The 14,725-nt window shown below is 42.7% G+C and overlaps 1 protein-coding gene and 2 pseudogenes across 1 annotated transcript; all 3 read left to right on the forward strand.

Moving 5' to 3' along the window:
* Positions 1–3,659: 3,659 nt before the first annotated feature.
* On the forward strand, positions 3,660–9,760 carry TMEM70 (transmembrane protein 70). The gene is made up of 3 exons (XM_033202517.1): positions 3,660–4,024; positions 6,291–6,396; positions 9,055–9,760. Exons 1-3 carry the CDS (start codon positions 3,815–3,817, stop codon positions 9,519–9,521), a joined length of 783 nt encoding a protein of 260 aa, XP_033058408.1. The 5' UTR covers positions 3,660–3,814; the 3' UTR covers positions 9,522–9,760.
* A 120-nt stretch (positions 9,761–9,880) lies between these two features.
* Positions 9,881–10,674, forward strand: LOC117078950 (annotated as a pseudogene).
* Positions 10,675–11,608: 934 nt separating this feature from the next.
* On the forward strand, positions 11,609–13,770 carry LOC117078951 (annotated as a pseudogene).
* Positions 13,771–14,725: the final 955 nt, after the last annotated feature.

The following is a 14,725-nucleotide window of genomic DNA, read 5'->3' on the forward strand; positions in this document are numbered from 1 at the left end:
ATTACTGTAAAGACGCATCCTTAGAGCGGCTCTCGGGAGTCCGAGACAGCACTGCATTCTGGGATTTGTAGTTTCTCTGGTGGATACCGTCCGCCTTGGGACCGAGGCAGCCCTGCATCCTGGGACTTGTAGTTTCTCGCTCTGCGTGTGAAGATTTTGGTGGTTTTAGAGATTGTCCCTGCCTCTCATTTAGGGGTACGCCTGGAGGTGGGAGACTGCGGAGGAAAGATTGAAACGTGGGAGGGCGGTTTCTTTGCTAACGAGATCGTGCTCTTTATGAAGCAGCATCTGTCCCTTGTGAAAAGTTGCTGTGCGTGCAGAAAAGCCAGCACAGCAACGACTAGCTCAATCGGCTGGCCTCATTTCCTCTCTTCCCGGTAGAATTCAATGCTTACTGAAAACTAACCAACCCCCCTCCCCGCGCACTACACCCCCGAGGGTCCTGCCTCTGACTCTGGGTTAGCTCAGCTATTCTGGATCCTGAGCTCACGCACAGAAAATCCAGGCGCCTGCCAATACCGTTACTCAGTTTTGGGGAACTTCTTTCTCATTCCACGCCTCCTTTCCCACCCCCAGCGTTTCCTGTGGTAAGATATACAGGCACCTTTCCAGGAAGGCTGAAACAGCTAAATAAAGTTCACCTTCTACTGTTTTCCAGGAGTGTGGTATGAAGAGAATGTATGTAGGGCCAAGACAACATTGCAAGTTGCTCAACGAGGCACTTTGTGTGCTCAAAAAATAGATAACAGGCTATCCGGAGTTTGTTGAACTGAGGACTTGACAGAAAAGCCTTTTTTTTTTAATTTGGTTGATTTGGTAGATAAAAGCATTGGCTTTTTATAATTAATTGCAATAATCGAGATTGTCTTGGATAAATTTTTCAAAGCCTTTGCAGAAATCAGAACAAAGATTTTTTGGTTGTAACGGTAGCTCGAAGTAGAGTTTGGTGGGGAGGACAGGCATGGAGATGCAGATGAGGCTAGGCTGTAGGCCCCTTTTCTTTTTTCTTTCCTTCTTTTTTATTGAGAGGGTGTCTCGCTCTGTCTGCCAGGCTGGAGTGCAGTGGCGCAATCTCGGCTCGCAGCGGCCTCCACCTCCCAGGCCCAAGCAATTCTTGTGCCTCTCAGCCCCCTGAGTAGCTGGGATTACGGGTGTGCTCCACCACGCCGGGCGACTTTTTTGTGTGTTTTTAGTGGAGACGGGGTTCACCATGTTGGCCAGGCGGGTCTCAAACTCCTGACCACAAGTGATCGGCCCACCTTGGCCTCCCAAAGTGCTGGGATTACAGGCGTGAGCCACCGTGCCTGGCCTAAAAACATCCTTAAAATCGTTCTAAAATCCCATTAGTTTATATTTAACAAAAGTCTCTAAATTACTGGAATTGGAAAATCCATCTAACATAAATAACAATTCTATGTAAATCTATAGTACAGAGTTTTCAGAATAAAATCTCATTTTATGTATTTAGAAATTTTGAGAACTAGATCAAACAAATGTTTTTATTTTCATCTACATATAGTATTTGTAGGGGGAACAGCTTTACAGAAGATAAAATATTTGAGTTCTCTCAATATAGTTAAGAAAAACGTTTTTATATGAAAAATTTAATATATCAGCAAAATAATATAGTGAATATTGATTGTGAATGAATTACCCTAAACAGAAGAGTTTTTAAAATGTAAATAAGCCAAGTGTGGTAGCTTAGGTTCATCTGACACTTTGGGAGGCCCAGGCAGGAGGATCCCTTGATTCCAGGAGCTCAAGACCAGCCTGGGCAACTAAAGGAGACCCTGTCTCCACTAAAAAATACAAAAATTAGCTGGGCATGGTGGCATGGCCGGTAGTCCCAGGTACTTGGGAGGCTGAAGTGGGAGGATCACTTGAGCCTGGGAGGTCAAGGCTGCAGTGAGCTATGATGGTGCCACTGCACTCCAGCCTGGGCAACAGAGCAAGACCCTGTCTCAAAAACAAAATAAAAGGCGGGTACAGTGGCTCGCCCTTGTAATTCCAGCACTTTGAGAGGCTGAGGTGAGTAGATAGCTTGAGTCTCAGGAGTCTGAGAGCAACCTGGGCTATATGGTGAAACTCTCTCTCTACTATTAAAACAAATGTTAAAATAAAAAGAAACAAAATATAAGTAGAAGCTAACTTTTTATAAAATAAAGTTATCCATATAGAGGTATTATCATTATCTCCTTCCGAATACTCCCCCCAATAGACAGTATTTGGAGTTGCCAACATGATCATGTTGTTCTATTGATTTATTTTTATTTTTACTTTTATTTTTGAGACATGATCTAGCCCTGTCACCCAGTGTAGTGGTGCAATCAGGGCTCACTGCAGCCTCAACCTCTTGGGCTCAAGTGATCCTTCCGCCTCAGCCTCCCAAGTAGCTGGGACTACAGGCGGGCACCACGACGCCCAGTGCATTTAAAAATTTTGTAGAGACAGGGTCTCACTTTGTTGCCCAGGCTGTTCTCAAACTCCTGGAATCAAGGGATCCTCTCACCTGGCCCTCCATGTAGTACTGGAATTGTAGGCATGAGCTCCCGCACTTGGCCACACATTATTTTAGACTATGAATTTGTTCCTCTGCAGTGCAAATAACATACCAAATCAAAAACAGTTATAGTTCTGCAGTGGTAAACAAAAGTGTGTCTCTATTACTAAGATGTTCATCCTTCAAGACTGAGCTAAATGTGAAGCCAGTCTGAAGACATTCTGAGGCAAAATTAATCATGTTCTTCTTTGTACTTCTGTGGCATTTGTTTGTTCCTTTTTTTTGATACACAGTGTCACTTTGTGGTCCAGGCTAGAGTGCAGTGGTGTGGTCTTGGCTCACTGAAGCCTCGACTTTGGGCTCAGGCAGTCCTACCATGTCAGCCTCCTGGGTAGCTGGGACCACAAGCACACACTACCATGTGTGGTTTATTTTTTGTTTTAAGTTTTTTTTTCCTTTTAATTTTTAATTTTGTAGTGACGGGGTCTCCCTGTATTGCTCAGGCTGGTCTCAAACTCCTGGCTTCAAGAGATCTTCCTGCCTAAACCTCCCAAAGCGCTGGGAATACAGGTGCAAGCCACCACAGCCGGCCACATTTTGTATATTGCGGTATCTCAATTACATTCCATTATATTCTAGCCAATTTTCAGGTGTTTTCCCCCACTATTTAAGCACTGTGGAGTCCCAATTTTATCTAGTATCTTTGTATCCTCTGCTCCTAGCTCAGTCTTGGCAATAGTCACTCAGTACCTCTTTAACAAGTAATGAATCATTGTGTATATAGATGTGAATGATTTCCGAAGACAAATCTGATAACACCTATCAATATTACACGAACAAATTCCATTTATTTTCCTCCAATCTGATGACTGAATTAAATTATCATTCATTTTTGTTCAGATCGTATATTCTTCCTTCTGTGCCAACAGGCTGGAATCATTTTCCGCAAAGGAAACAGTTTTTAGGGATGTCGTCCACGAGAAAAAAAAGATTTAACCCTGGCTTCTGGGCTTTGTCATTCTCGCATAGCCCTCTGCCCTTCCACACTGTTATAAAGAAGGTAAAACTCTAGGAAGGAGGAGCCGCTCAGCCAAGGACAGAGCGGCGGATTCCCAGCTCAGCTAGCAGGTAACGCGCACTGCCGGGAAGGCGGAAGGCGGGCGGCAGATTCTGCGCACGCGCGGGCAGCCCAGCTGCCCGGCAGGCGTCAGTGGCTAGGCTTGCGCCGCTTCTGCAGCAGTCGGGTGGGAAGCAGTGTCTTGCCGGCGTGGGCCTCTGCAGCTGGGGCGTCCGCAGCCGGTAGTCACTCGCGGGATGCTGTTTGTGGCGTTAGGCCGCCCGTGGGCGGTCGAACTGCGTCTCAGCGGAAGTAGGATTGCATTGTGTGCGGCCGCCGCGCACCGAGGTCCCCGGGCCTTTGTCTCCCGGGCGTCCTCCTGCAGCAGGCCTTCGGGGCCGGTAGCCGACGGGAGTACGGGGCCCTGGGGAGCCGCGCGCCTTCTCCGGCGTCCGGGCCGAGCGCAGGTCGGGCGTCCGAGATCTGGTGTCCCAAGTGAGGCGGGGAGGGCGGGCGTCGCGTCGGGCCTGGGGAGGCCCGGCGACTCTTCGCGACCTCTCTCGGGTGTCCGTGACTGGAGTGCGGGAGGAGCCCCCTCTGCGGGGCTGGGAGAAATAGCAGGCCGAGGGCCCCGGGGTCCTCAGCCTCCGCGAGTCCAGGAGAAAGGCTGGAAAGTGCTTACTTTTATGGTGGTTTCAAATCCACAGGGTTTGTGGTGACGATTATATGCAGTTTTCTACCTTTGAGCAGAAGCTTAGAAGTGTTAATTTGCAAGAAATTGGATGCAGCACCTGGAAATAGAACCGAAAGAGCCAGGTTAACCTGACTTTGAGCTTGTTTTACTTTTATTAGGTGGCTGTACTTTTAAGAATTACTTTGGTCCCTTGGAAAAGGGGAGGATGCAGATGTTAATTCTTTTATTTTGACCTGAATAAATTGTCTCCTAATTCTACTCTGTAAAATATCAGGATTGGCAAACCTGGTTAAAACTTGGAAGAAATGCTTAAAATGGAAATTGGAATCTAATTACATTTCAGCATTGAGGAATTAGGCATGCCTTTTACATTTTGAAGTGTGTACACTGTGAACCTCGTTTTCAGATGTTTGGGGAACTCTTCTTTTCCCTTGAAATTTGATGTAGGATTTCAAGTAAATTTTATTTCTTTTTTTTTGGAGATGAAGTCTCACTCTTGTCACCCAGGCTGGAGTGCAGCGACGTGATCTTGGCTCACTGCAACCTCCGCCTTCCGGGTTCAAGCGATTCTCCTGCCTCAACCTCCCCAGTAGTTGGGATTACAGGCGCCCTCCACCACAGAGCAGCTGATTTTTTTGTATTTTTAGTACCGACAGGGTTTCACCGTGTTGGCCAGGCTGGTCTTAAACTTCTGACCTCAAATGATCCTCCTGCCTCGGCCTGTCAAAGTGCTGGAATTACAGGTGTGAGCCGCTGTGCCCAGCCAAATTTTATTTCTTGGCAAGAAATAAAAAGACCAGGGGATACACAGTATTTACAAGGTCTTTAGAGAAAGAATTGATATCTTTTAATACTATTGTATAAATATTTTATAAGTATTTATAAAAGGCCTGGGCTTGAAATATAATCTGAACTTGCAGGGTGTTTTACTTAAGTTATTTTAGTAAAATTAAATTTTATTTTTTAGCGATGGGGTCTTGCCATGTTGCCCCGGCTGACCTCGAACTCCTGGGCTCAAGTGATCCACCTCAGCCTCCCCAGTAGCTGGGGTACAGACATGTTCCATTACACCTGCTAAATGTATTTATTTTTTGAAAAGGTGTTGCATTTAAATAGAATGGAAATGATGTCCTCATTAACAGTGGAGTAGAAGAAACTGTTCCACTATTTTTACTTGTTCAAGGTCATACTAGACCTAGAAACCTGAGAGCTGGGATGCAAAGCTAACAAACTCCAACTCTGCAGTTTTCTACTTGTGACTAGAATTAAGGCAGGCCATTCTGTCAGCCAACTGATTTCTTTAGCTCTGTAGATTATTTGGGAGAATTCCTTATGTCACCTCGTGTGACAGGTTCTCTTCATTATAATTTTATTTTATTTGAGACAGAGTCGCGCTTTGTTGCCCAGGTTGGTGTACAATGGTGTGGTCTCAGACCACTGCAACCTCTGCCTCCTGGATTCAAGCGATTCTCCTGCCTCAGCCTCCCGAGTAGCTGGCAGGTGGCTGACACCACGCACGGCTAATTGTTTGTATTTTTAGTAGAGACGGGGTTTCACTATGTTGGCCAGGCTGGTCTTGAGCTCCTGACCTCAAGTGATCCGCCCACCACAGCCTCCCAAAGTGCTAGAATTACAGGCATGAGCCACTGCTCCTGCCCTCTTCATTACAGTTTTAAAAATAAACTTAAGCCAGGCATGGTGGCTCATGCCTGTAATCCCAGCACTTAGGGAGTCCAAGGTGGCAGATCACTTGAGGTCAGGAGTTCAAGACCAGCCTGGCCAACATGGTGAAACCCCATCTCTACTAAAAATATGGAAATTAGCCAGGTGTTGTGGTGGGCATCTGTAATCCCAGCTACTCAGGAGACTGAGGCAGGAGAAATGCTTAAACCCAGGAAGCGGAGGTTGCAGTGGTGAGCCGCGATCGTACCACTGCCCTGCAGTCTGGGAGACAGAGCGAGACTCTGTCTCAAAAAAAAAAAAAAAAACTTAAAAAATTTAAGAAGGTTGGTCGATCATAATGATCCCTGTTTCAATAGATCCCTGTTTGTTGGGAAGGATATGTTCGATGCTTACATACGCCGTCTGACAAATCAGAAGATGGAAGGCTAATTTATACTGGCAATATGGCCCGAGCAGTGTTTGGTAAGTAATTGGAGGTGAGGGTACTTACTTTTTTTTTTCTCTCTTTTAATTGTAAAAATATCCTTACCATATCTTACTTGTTGTTATGGCATCCCTTAATTACAATGCGTAAGGAAAATTAGATTTTCATTTTTTTCTTGAGGTGTGTTGATAAGATGTAGAGACCTTTGCATTTTTAGATTTTTATTTGAGACAGAATCTCACTCTGTTGTCCAGGCTGGAGTGGAGTGGCATGATCTTGGTTCACTGTACTCTCCACCTCCCATGTTCGAGCGATTCTCCTGGTTCAGCCTCCTGAGTAGCTGGGATTACAGGCATGTGCCACCGCACTTGGCCAATTTTTGTATTTTTAGTAGAGACAGGGTTTCACCATGTTGGTCAGGCTCGTCTTGAACTCCTCACCTCAAGTAACCCACCCACCTCGGCCTCCTGAAGTATTGGGATTACAGGTGTGAGCCACCACACGCGGCCTCTATTATGTTTTAATATTTGGAAGGGGTAACTTCACCTCATTGCTTTATTTATTTTTTTATTTGTGCTGCTTTTGTTTTTCCAAGTGAACTTTAAAATCAACTTGTTTAGGATCTCAACTTTTTTATTTTCCAAACAGATGGTAATTTTTATTAGGATCATATTAAAATTATAAATTAAAGGTAAGATAAATTTACATTTTAAGTCATTTTTTATTGTGGTTAGATAAACATAAAATTTTTCACTTTAATCATTTTGAAGTATACAGTTTAGAAGCCATTTTTTAAAAACAATTGTTGTTTTTTAGAGACAGGGTCTCTGTCATCTAGACTGGAGTGCGGTGGTATGATCATAGCTCACTGCAGCCTCAAACTTGTGGGCTTTACTGATCCTTCCACTTCAGCCTCCCAAATAGCTAGGCCTACAGACGTGTGCTACCACACCTGGCTGATTTTTTTTTAAGCTAGTCAAATTTAGCAGTGGGGACATTGTACACCAACTTTAGTGATACCAATGTTAAGTTCTGATAACTCATTACCATCAGACCAGCCTTGGCTAATTAAAAAAAATTTTTTTTGTAGAGACAGGTCTTCTTATGGTGCCTAGGCTGGTCTCAAACTTTAATCATTTTGAAGTATACAGTTTAGAAGCCAGTCCCCCTGCCTACACCTTTGAGTGTGCTGAGATTACAGGCATGAGCCACTGCACTGCGCTAGAAGTCATTTATTTTTAATCTTTCTAAGGTATTAGGTAAAAATGGTATCTCAGTGTTTTATTTGTATTTTTTATTATTTATTTATTGAGACAGAGTTTCGCTCTTGTTGCCCAGGCTGGAGTGCACAATCTCGGCCCACGCAACCTCCGCCTCCTGGGTTCAAGCAATTCTCCTGCCTCAGCACCCCCAGTAGCTGGGATTATAGGCACATGCCACCAAGCCTGGCTAATTTTTGTATTTTTAGTAGAGACAGGGTTTCGCCATGTTGGCCAGGCTGCTTATCTCAGTGTTTTGTTTTGTTTTGTTTTGTTTTTTGTTTTTTTTTTGTTTGTTTTTTTTTTTTGAGACGGAGTCTCGCTCTGTCGCCGGGCTGGAGTGCAGTGGCTGGATCTCAGCTCACTGCAAGCTCCGCCTCCCGGGTTTATGCCATTCTCCTGCCTCAGCCTCCAGAGTAGCTGGGACTACAGGCTCCCGCCACTTCGCCCGGCTAGTTTTTTGTATTTTTTAGTAGAGACGGGGTTTCACCGTGTTAGCCAGGATGGTCTCGATCTCCTGACCTCGTGATCCGCCCGTCTCGGCCTCCCAAAGTGCTGGGATTACAGGCTTGAGCCACCGCACCCGGCCATCTCGGTGTTTTAACTTGAATGTCTTTCCTTACTAAATAAGTTGAATATCTTTCCCGTATGTTTCTCTCTCTCTTTTTTTTTTTTTTTTTTTGAGATGGAGTCTTGCTTTGTCTCCCAGGCTGGAGTGCAGTATGCAGTCTTGGCTCACTGCAGCCTCTACGTCCTGGGTTCAAGGATTCTCCTGCCTCAACCTCCTGAATAGCTGGGATTACAGGCACATGCCACCATGCCCAGCTAATTTTTGTATTTTTAGTAGAGATGTAGTTTCAACATGTTGGCCAGGCTGGTCTTGAACTCCTAACCTCAAATGACCCAACCACGTCAGCCTCCCAAAGTGCTGGGATTACAGGCATGAGCCAGTCCCATATGTTTTTTAACCACTGGTGTTATTTCTTTGGTGATTTGCTGTTTTAATCCTGGGCATTTAGCCTGATAGAATTTACCACGTTTAAATATTTTATGTTAGATATACTGGAGTGCTTGTTAATAGAGAGTTTTGTTTGATAATCTGCTCTCTGAATCAACTTTTGTAGTACAGTATTAGTAAGGATCTTTAAGTAATATTAACTACTTTATTGTGGAACTGAGGTGGGGCCACTTAAACCCTAAAGCAGATTTCCTGCCTGGAGAGGCAGTGCATTCTAATTGTCAGTGGCATGGACATTGAAGTCAAAATATGTAAAGTCCTTAAAACAGAGGTTGGAATATAATAAGCACGGTATTTATGGTTTGATTTTGTTGTCTTGAGCTGATACAGTAAGAAGAAAAATGGAAGAATTAGTGGGATAGATTGATTCTTTTATAAAATTTACAAGTATTGGTCCTCTCTCTTTTTTTCCCATTTAGGTGTGAAATGTTTCTCTTATTCTACAAGTCTGATTGGCCTTACATTTCTGCCATACTTGCTTACAGAAAATAATGCTTTTTTTGAAAGTGTGTCTCTGCCTGTTCAAATCGTATTTTATGGCATCATAGGAAGCTTTACGTTGATCACCCCAGTGCTGCTTCACTTTATTACAAAAGGCTATGTCATTCGATTGTACCATGAGGCCACAACAGACACTTATAAAGCCATTACCTACAATGCTTTGCTTGCAGAAACGAGTACATTGTTTCACCAGGATGATGTGAAGATTCCAGATGCTACACATGTGTTTACCACATTTTATGCTAAAACAAAATCACTGTTAGTTAATCCAGTGCTCTTTCCAAACCGCGAAGACTTTGTCCATCTAATGGGTTACGACAAAGAAGAATTCATTTTGGATATGGAAAAACCCAGTGAAGAGAAACAGCATAAAGATGAGAAATGAGCTTATGTTTAAATGTTTGTACTTAAATGTGATTTACGTTTTAATGTGTAATAATAAAATAGCCTTTTGCATTCTGTTAGTGACTGATTGTTAAATAATTTGAATTATCAAAGCTTATAATTTCCAGAGAATGATGTTTGTTTATAATAAAACAAGCTATGTTTGAAAACGAAAACGTAGTATCTGCCATTCGTGTTTTAGAAAAAGGTATGAATAAATATGTTCATGCTGGTATAAGAGTTCTGTATTACTGTGGTTGACTCTAAACTGGGGATCTGATGTCAGTAGCAAATGGGAGAGTTACTTTATTCTTTGTATATGGATTTTTCTAAGTGTATAAATATTTTCTGACATTAAAAGACATTTTCTCTTTGAGGAAGACGCAGTCGTAGGTGGTGCGGAGCTGTGGTCCACCTGCTCCTGCTCCTGACTCACTGCTCTTTGCTCTTGCCTGAGGACCAAATCTGTCAGGAAGCTGGCTAGGAAGCCTTGCAGCAGCCATGGCTTTTAAAGATACCAGAAAAACACCTGTGGAGTCAGAGGTGGCAATTCACCGAATTCAAATCACTAACGAGTTGCAACGTATAATCCCTGGATAAGTTGTGTGCTGACTTGATCAGAGGAGCAATGGAAAAGAATCAGTGAAAGGACCAGTTTGAATGCCTACCAAGACTTTGAGAATCACTACAACAAAAACTTGTGAAGGTTCTAAGACATGGGATCGTTTCCAGTTGAGAGTCCGCAAGCGACTCTGACTTGCACAGTCCTCAGATTGTTAAGCAGATTACTTCCATCAGTATTGAGCCAGGAGTTGAGATGGAAGTAGCCATTGCAAATGCTTAAGTCGATTATTTTCATAAATTGATTATCAGTTGTTAAAAAAATTTTTTTAAACCCCAAAATTTCAAGAAATTCACAAATTATGGGAAGAGTTTTAAGTCCCCTTTGGTTCAGAACACAGGTTTTTGCCTAACCCCTGGCATGATTGCCCATAAGAACATTCATGTGCAGTTGAACTGGTGGTTAGCTATAAGGGAAATGATAAGTAGTGTTGTCTTCAGTAGTCTTAATTTGTTTCTTCAACTGTGCACTCCTCCCTTGGTGGCACCCTATGGGTTTAGGGAAACCACTGTTACTAAGTAGGTGAAAAATACCTTGTGTAAAATTGCTGTCTCTATGCTAGCTTTGTCAAGAATATCCATTGTAAGATTTTTTACCTCTATTGTAAAGTGGAGATTGACTCTTGCCAAGAATTTTTAGCTAGGAACAAGAGGCCTCAAACCACACTATTTAGATCAGTAGATATTTACTAAGTGCCCAATACTGTGCTAGTTACTAAGATCACAGTTAAGAACAAAACACCCAGTCTGTCTTTATGGAGCTACCTAACATTGTCTACGGCTACCATAATAGTAAATTTAAACTTTATGGTGTACATGTGTATGAGGGAGGTTGATGGGGAAGCAGCAGGAGCATCTGATCAAAGAGATCATTCAATTCCCAGGCTTCTAGAAATTTATTCATAGGAGATAAGACAGAAAGTTGTCTTTCTGAGGCTTAGAACCTGCCCTCTGCTTGGATTGTCCAGCTCATCAGACAGAATTCTCACTGCCATTCCTGTGTCATCTGCTCAGGGTGGGTTTTTGCCTGCTTGCTCCTCTGTCCTTTGTCCCCTAGATGTATCCTAGCAATGAATGAGAGATGTCTTTCTTTTTTTTCATAGCAACCTACTAGATAAGGCAGGCTTGTCCAACCTGCAGCCCAAGATGGCTTTGAATGTGGCCCAACACAAATTCATAAACTTACATTTTATTTTTGAGATATATTTTTTAAACTCATCAGCTATCAGTATATTTTATGTGTGGCCCAAGACAATTCTTCCAACGTGGCCCAGGGAAGCCAAAAGATTGGACACCCCTGAGATAAGAGATAGCTTTCTATAAAAAGTTATTCCATGATCAAATGTTTATTATGGATACATTAGAAGTAGAAGGAAAAAAGAGGCTGGGTGTGGTGGCTCTTGCCTGTAATCGCAGCTACTTGGGGGGCTGAGGTGGGAGACCCGCTTGAACCTGGGGGATCAAGACTGCAGTGAGCTGGGATTGCACCACTGCACTCCATCCAGGGTGACAGAGCAAAACCCCATCTCAAAAACAAAAAAGGAAAAATCACTCCTAGTTCCCCCTAGAAAAAGTTGCATTGTTTACATTTTAAAGATCTCTTCCAATATTACCTCTCTTCATAACTTAAGTACAATATATTTCTTTATGTTATAAATAAAGTTTTGGTGCCGCAAAAGAAATAGCACTCAAATATAAAATTTTCTTTTTTTCTTCTCAGCAAGGCAGTTTACTTCTATAGAAGACTGCACCCTCACAGATGGAGCAATGGTGAGCGCACACCTGGACAAGGGAGGAAAAGGGGGGTCTTATTCCTGACACAGGTGGCCCCTGCTGCTCTGTCGTTCCCCTATTGGCTCAGGTTAGACAGCACAGGCTAAACTAATTCCGATTGGCTAATTTCAAAAGAGCGACAGAGTGAGTGGTTTGGCGGGAAAATGATTGTGGAGAATGAGCAGGTAACTGGAATGAGTCAGGGTGGAACAGGTAATCAGAAAAGGTTGGTTTGCGAGGAAGTTAAGTTTAAAAGTAGAAGGTAAAGAATTGAACATACTGACATATTGATTCTTTGAAGAGAAATTTAGAACTCATATCTAACATTTACATGTTCTGTATCCATGTGATCATTTTATCACTGTGCTCTCAGTCCTGCAGCTGTGAGGAGGACGCTCTGCAGATTCACTGCTCACTGGCTTCCTCCCCCGTGTCCCTGGGACCGCCCGAGGGGAAGATGGCCTCAGGAGTGCAAGTAACTGATGAAGTATGTCGCATTTTTTATGACACGAAAGTTCGTAAATGCTCCACACCAGAAGAAGTCAAGAAAAGAAAGAAGGTTGTCATTTTTTGTCTCAGTGCAGACAAAAAGTGCATCATTGTAGAAGGCAAAGAGATGGTGGAGATGTTGGCATAACTATAACTGATCCTTTCAAGCATTTTGTGGGAATGCTTCCTGAAAAAGATTGTTGTTATCCTTTGTATGATGCAAGCTTTGAAACAAAAGAATCCAGAAAAGAAGAGTTGATTTTTTTTTTTGTGGGCACCAGAACTAGCACCTCTGAAAAGTAAAATGATCTATGCAAGCTCCAAGGATGCAATTAAAAAGAAATTTCAAGACATTTTATCACTATGGAGTGGAGTGAAAAACTTGTTTTTATTGGTTGATATCAGAATAATTCTTCAGAAGACAACTTGGTAGTCTAGGGGAAAAATATGCTTACACTAAGTGGGAAAGGTGACATCTTAAGGGCATGATCTGGAGTGAGAAACTAGGATAGAGAAAGGATCAGCATGCATAGGATAACAGGATGATTCATCACTGAAATAATCAGCAGAACCAACTCAGGCCAAGGTTAGGAGAAACATAGGCACCTCCCTCATGCCACTTTGCTCCTCTATCCCAGGCAGAGTAATCTCAGGAAGACTGGGAAGGTAATGAATCTCTCACTGTTTAGGGAAAGTGAATCATTTATTTGCATCACAAAAGTTACCTATTTGCGTGTGAAAAGGCAGGGTGATCCTAGCTGACATCTGGGTTACATCAGGTAATAACCCCGTTAACAATAAAATATTGCAATCCTTTTCCCTAATGCAGATTTCACCGTACTGAAAGGCTTTTGGAAGCAAAAGTAACAAGATGGCCATTAGATATAAATGACAGTCTTAGCTTGAATGTATTTGTAAAAATTTTATTCTGATTCTTTTAGAAAACCTTGTACTTGCTTTTATTTTTATTGAGAATTTCAAACACAGAAGTAGAAGAGTACAGTGAACCTGCATGACTCTCTCATCCAGATTCAACAATGACCAATTTATAGTCAATATTGTTTCATCTAGACCGTAATCATTTCCCCTCTACTTTTTGGGGAAAACAAATTCCAGTCATAATAATATTTCTTTCTTAAGTATTTACTTTTGTAACTCTACAAGATGAGGACTTCTTTAAAAATGTAGCCACGATACCATGATCAGATCTACAAAAATGAAACAACCCCACAGCTCTAATATCATCAATCTATCAGTCTGTTTAAATTTCCAATTGCTTCATAATTTTTTCCCACATTTGCTTGGATTTAAGATTCAAATAATCAGACCAGAATGAAGAGTTGGTTAAAAAAATTATATATGTGTGTGTGTGTGTGTATATATATATATATATCTCCAAATAAGTTTCCTATCTTACACATACCAATTGTTTAAAAGGCTTTTAAGACTCTTCTAAAAGACATTTAGAAGACATTTAGACATTGAGTCTACCCCCTAGACTCAAGCAATCCTCCCACCTCAAGCCTCCAGGGTAGTGGGACTACAGGCGTGTGCCACCATGCCCAGCTAATTTTTGTATTTTTTGTAGAGATAGTGTTTTACCTGTTGCCCAGGCTGATCTTGAACTCCACCCGTCTCGGCCTCCTAACGTATTGGGATTACAGGTGTAAGCCACTGTACCGGCCAGGCCTTTCCCTTTTTTTTCCCTTGCAAATTATCTGTTGAAGAAATAGTTGTTTGTCACTTAGACCTTCTCTTTTTTTTTTTTTGTTGAGACGGAGTCTCGCTCTGTCGCCCAGGCTGGAGTGCAGTGGCCGGATCTCAGCTCACTGCAAGCTCCGCCTCCCGGGTTTACGCCATTCTCTCGCCTCAGCCTCCCGAGTAGCTGGGACTACAGGCGCCCGCCATCTCGCCCGGCTAATTTTTTGTATTTTTTTTTTTTAGTAGAGACGGGGTTTCACCGTGTTAGCCAGGATGGTCTCGATCTCCTGACCTCGTGATCCGCCCGTCTCGGCCTCCCAAAGTGCTGGGATTACAGGCTTGAGCCACCGCGCCCGGCCTAGACCTTCTCATGGTCTAGATTTTCTACTTGTATCCCTGAGCTGTATTTTAACATGTTTCTCTGTCTTCTATATTTCCTATAAATTGGTAAGTAGATCTTAAAACTTCACCAGAGTGAGGTTTGATTATTTTGGACGAAACTACTTTTATAGATGATCATATTTGTTATCTTGCTGCGTAACGAATTACCCCTAAAACTTACATGCTTAAAGCCACAATAAACATTTCTAACACTGCACAGTGTCTGTAGATGTGGAAATG

Source organism: Trachypithecus francoisi, unplaced genomic scaffold (genome assembly GCF_009764315.1).
Source record: "Trachypithecus francoisi isolate TF-2019V2 unplaced genomic scaffold, Tfra_2.0 Lachesis_group7, whole genome shotgun sequence".
NCBI lineage: Eukaryota > Metazoa > Chordata > Mammalia > Primates > Cercopithecidae > Trachypithecus > Trachypithecus francoisi.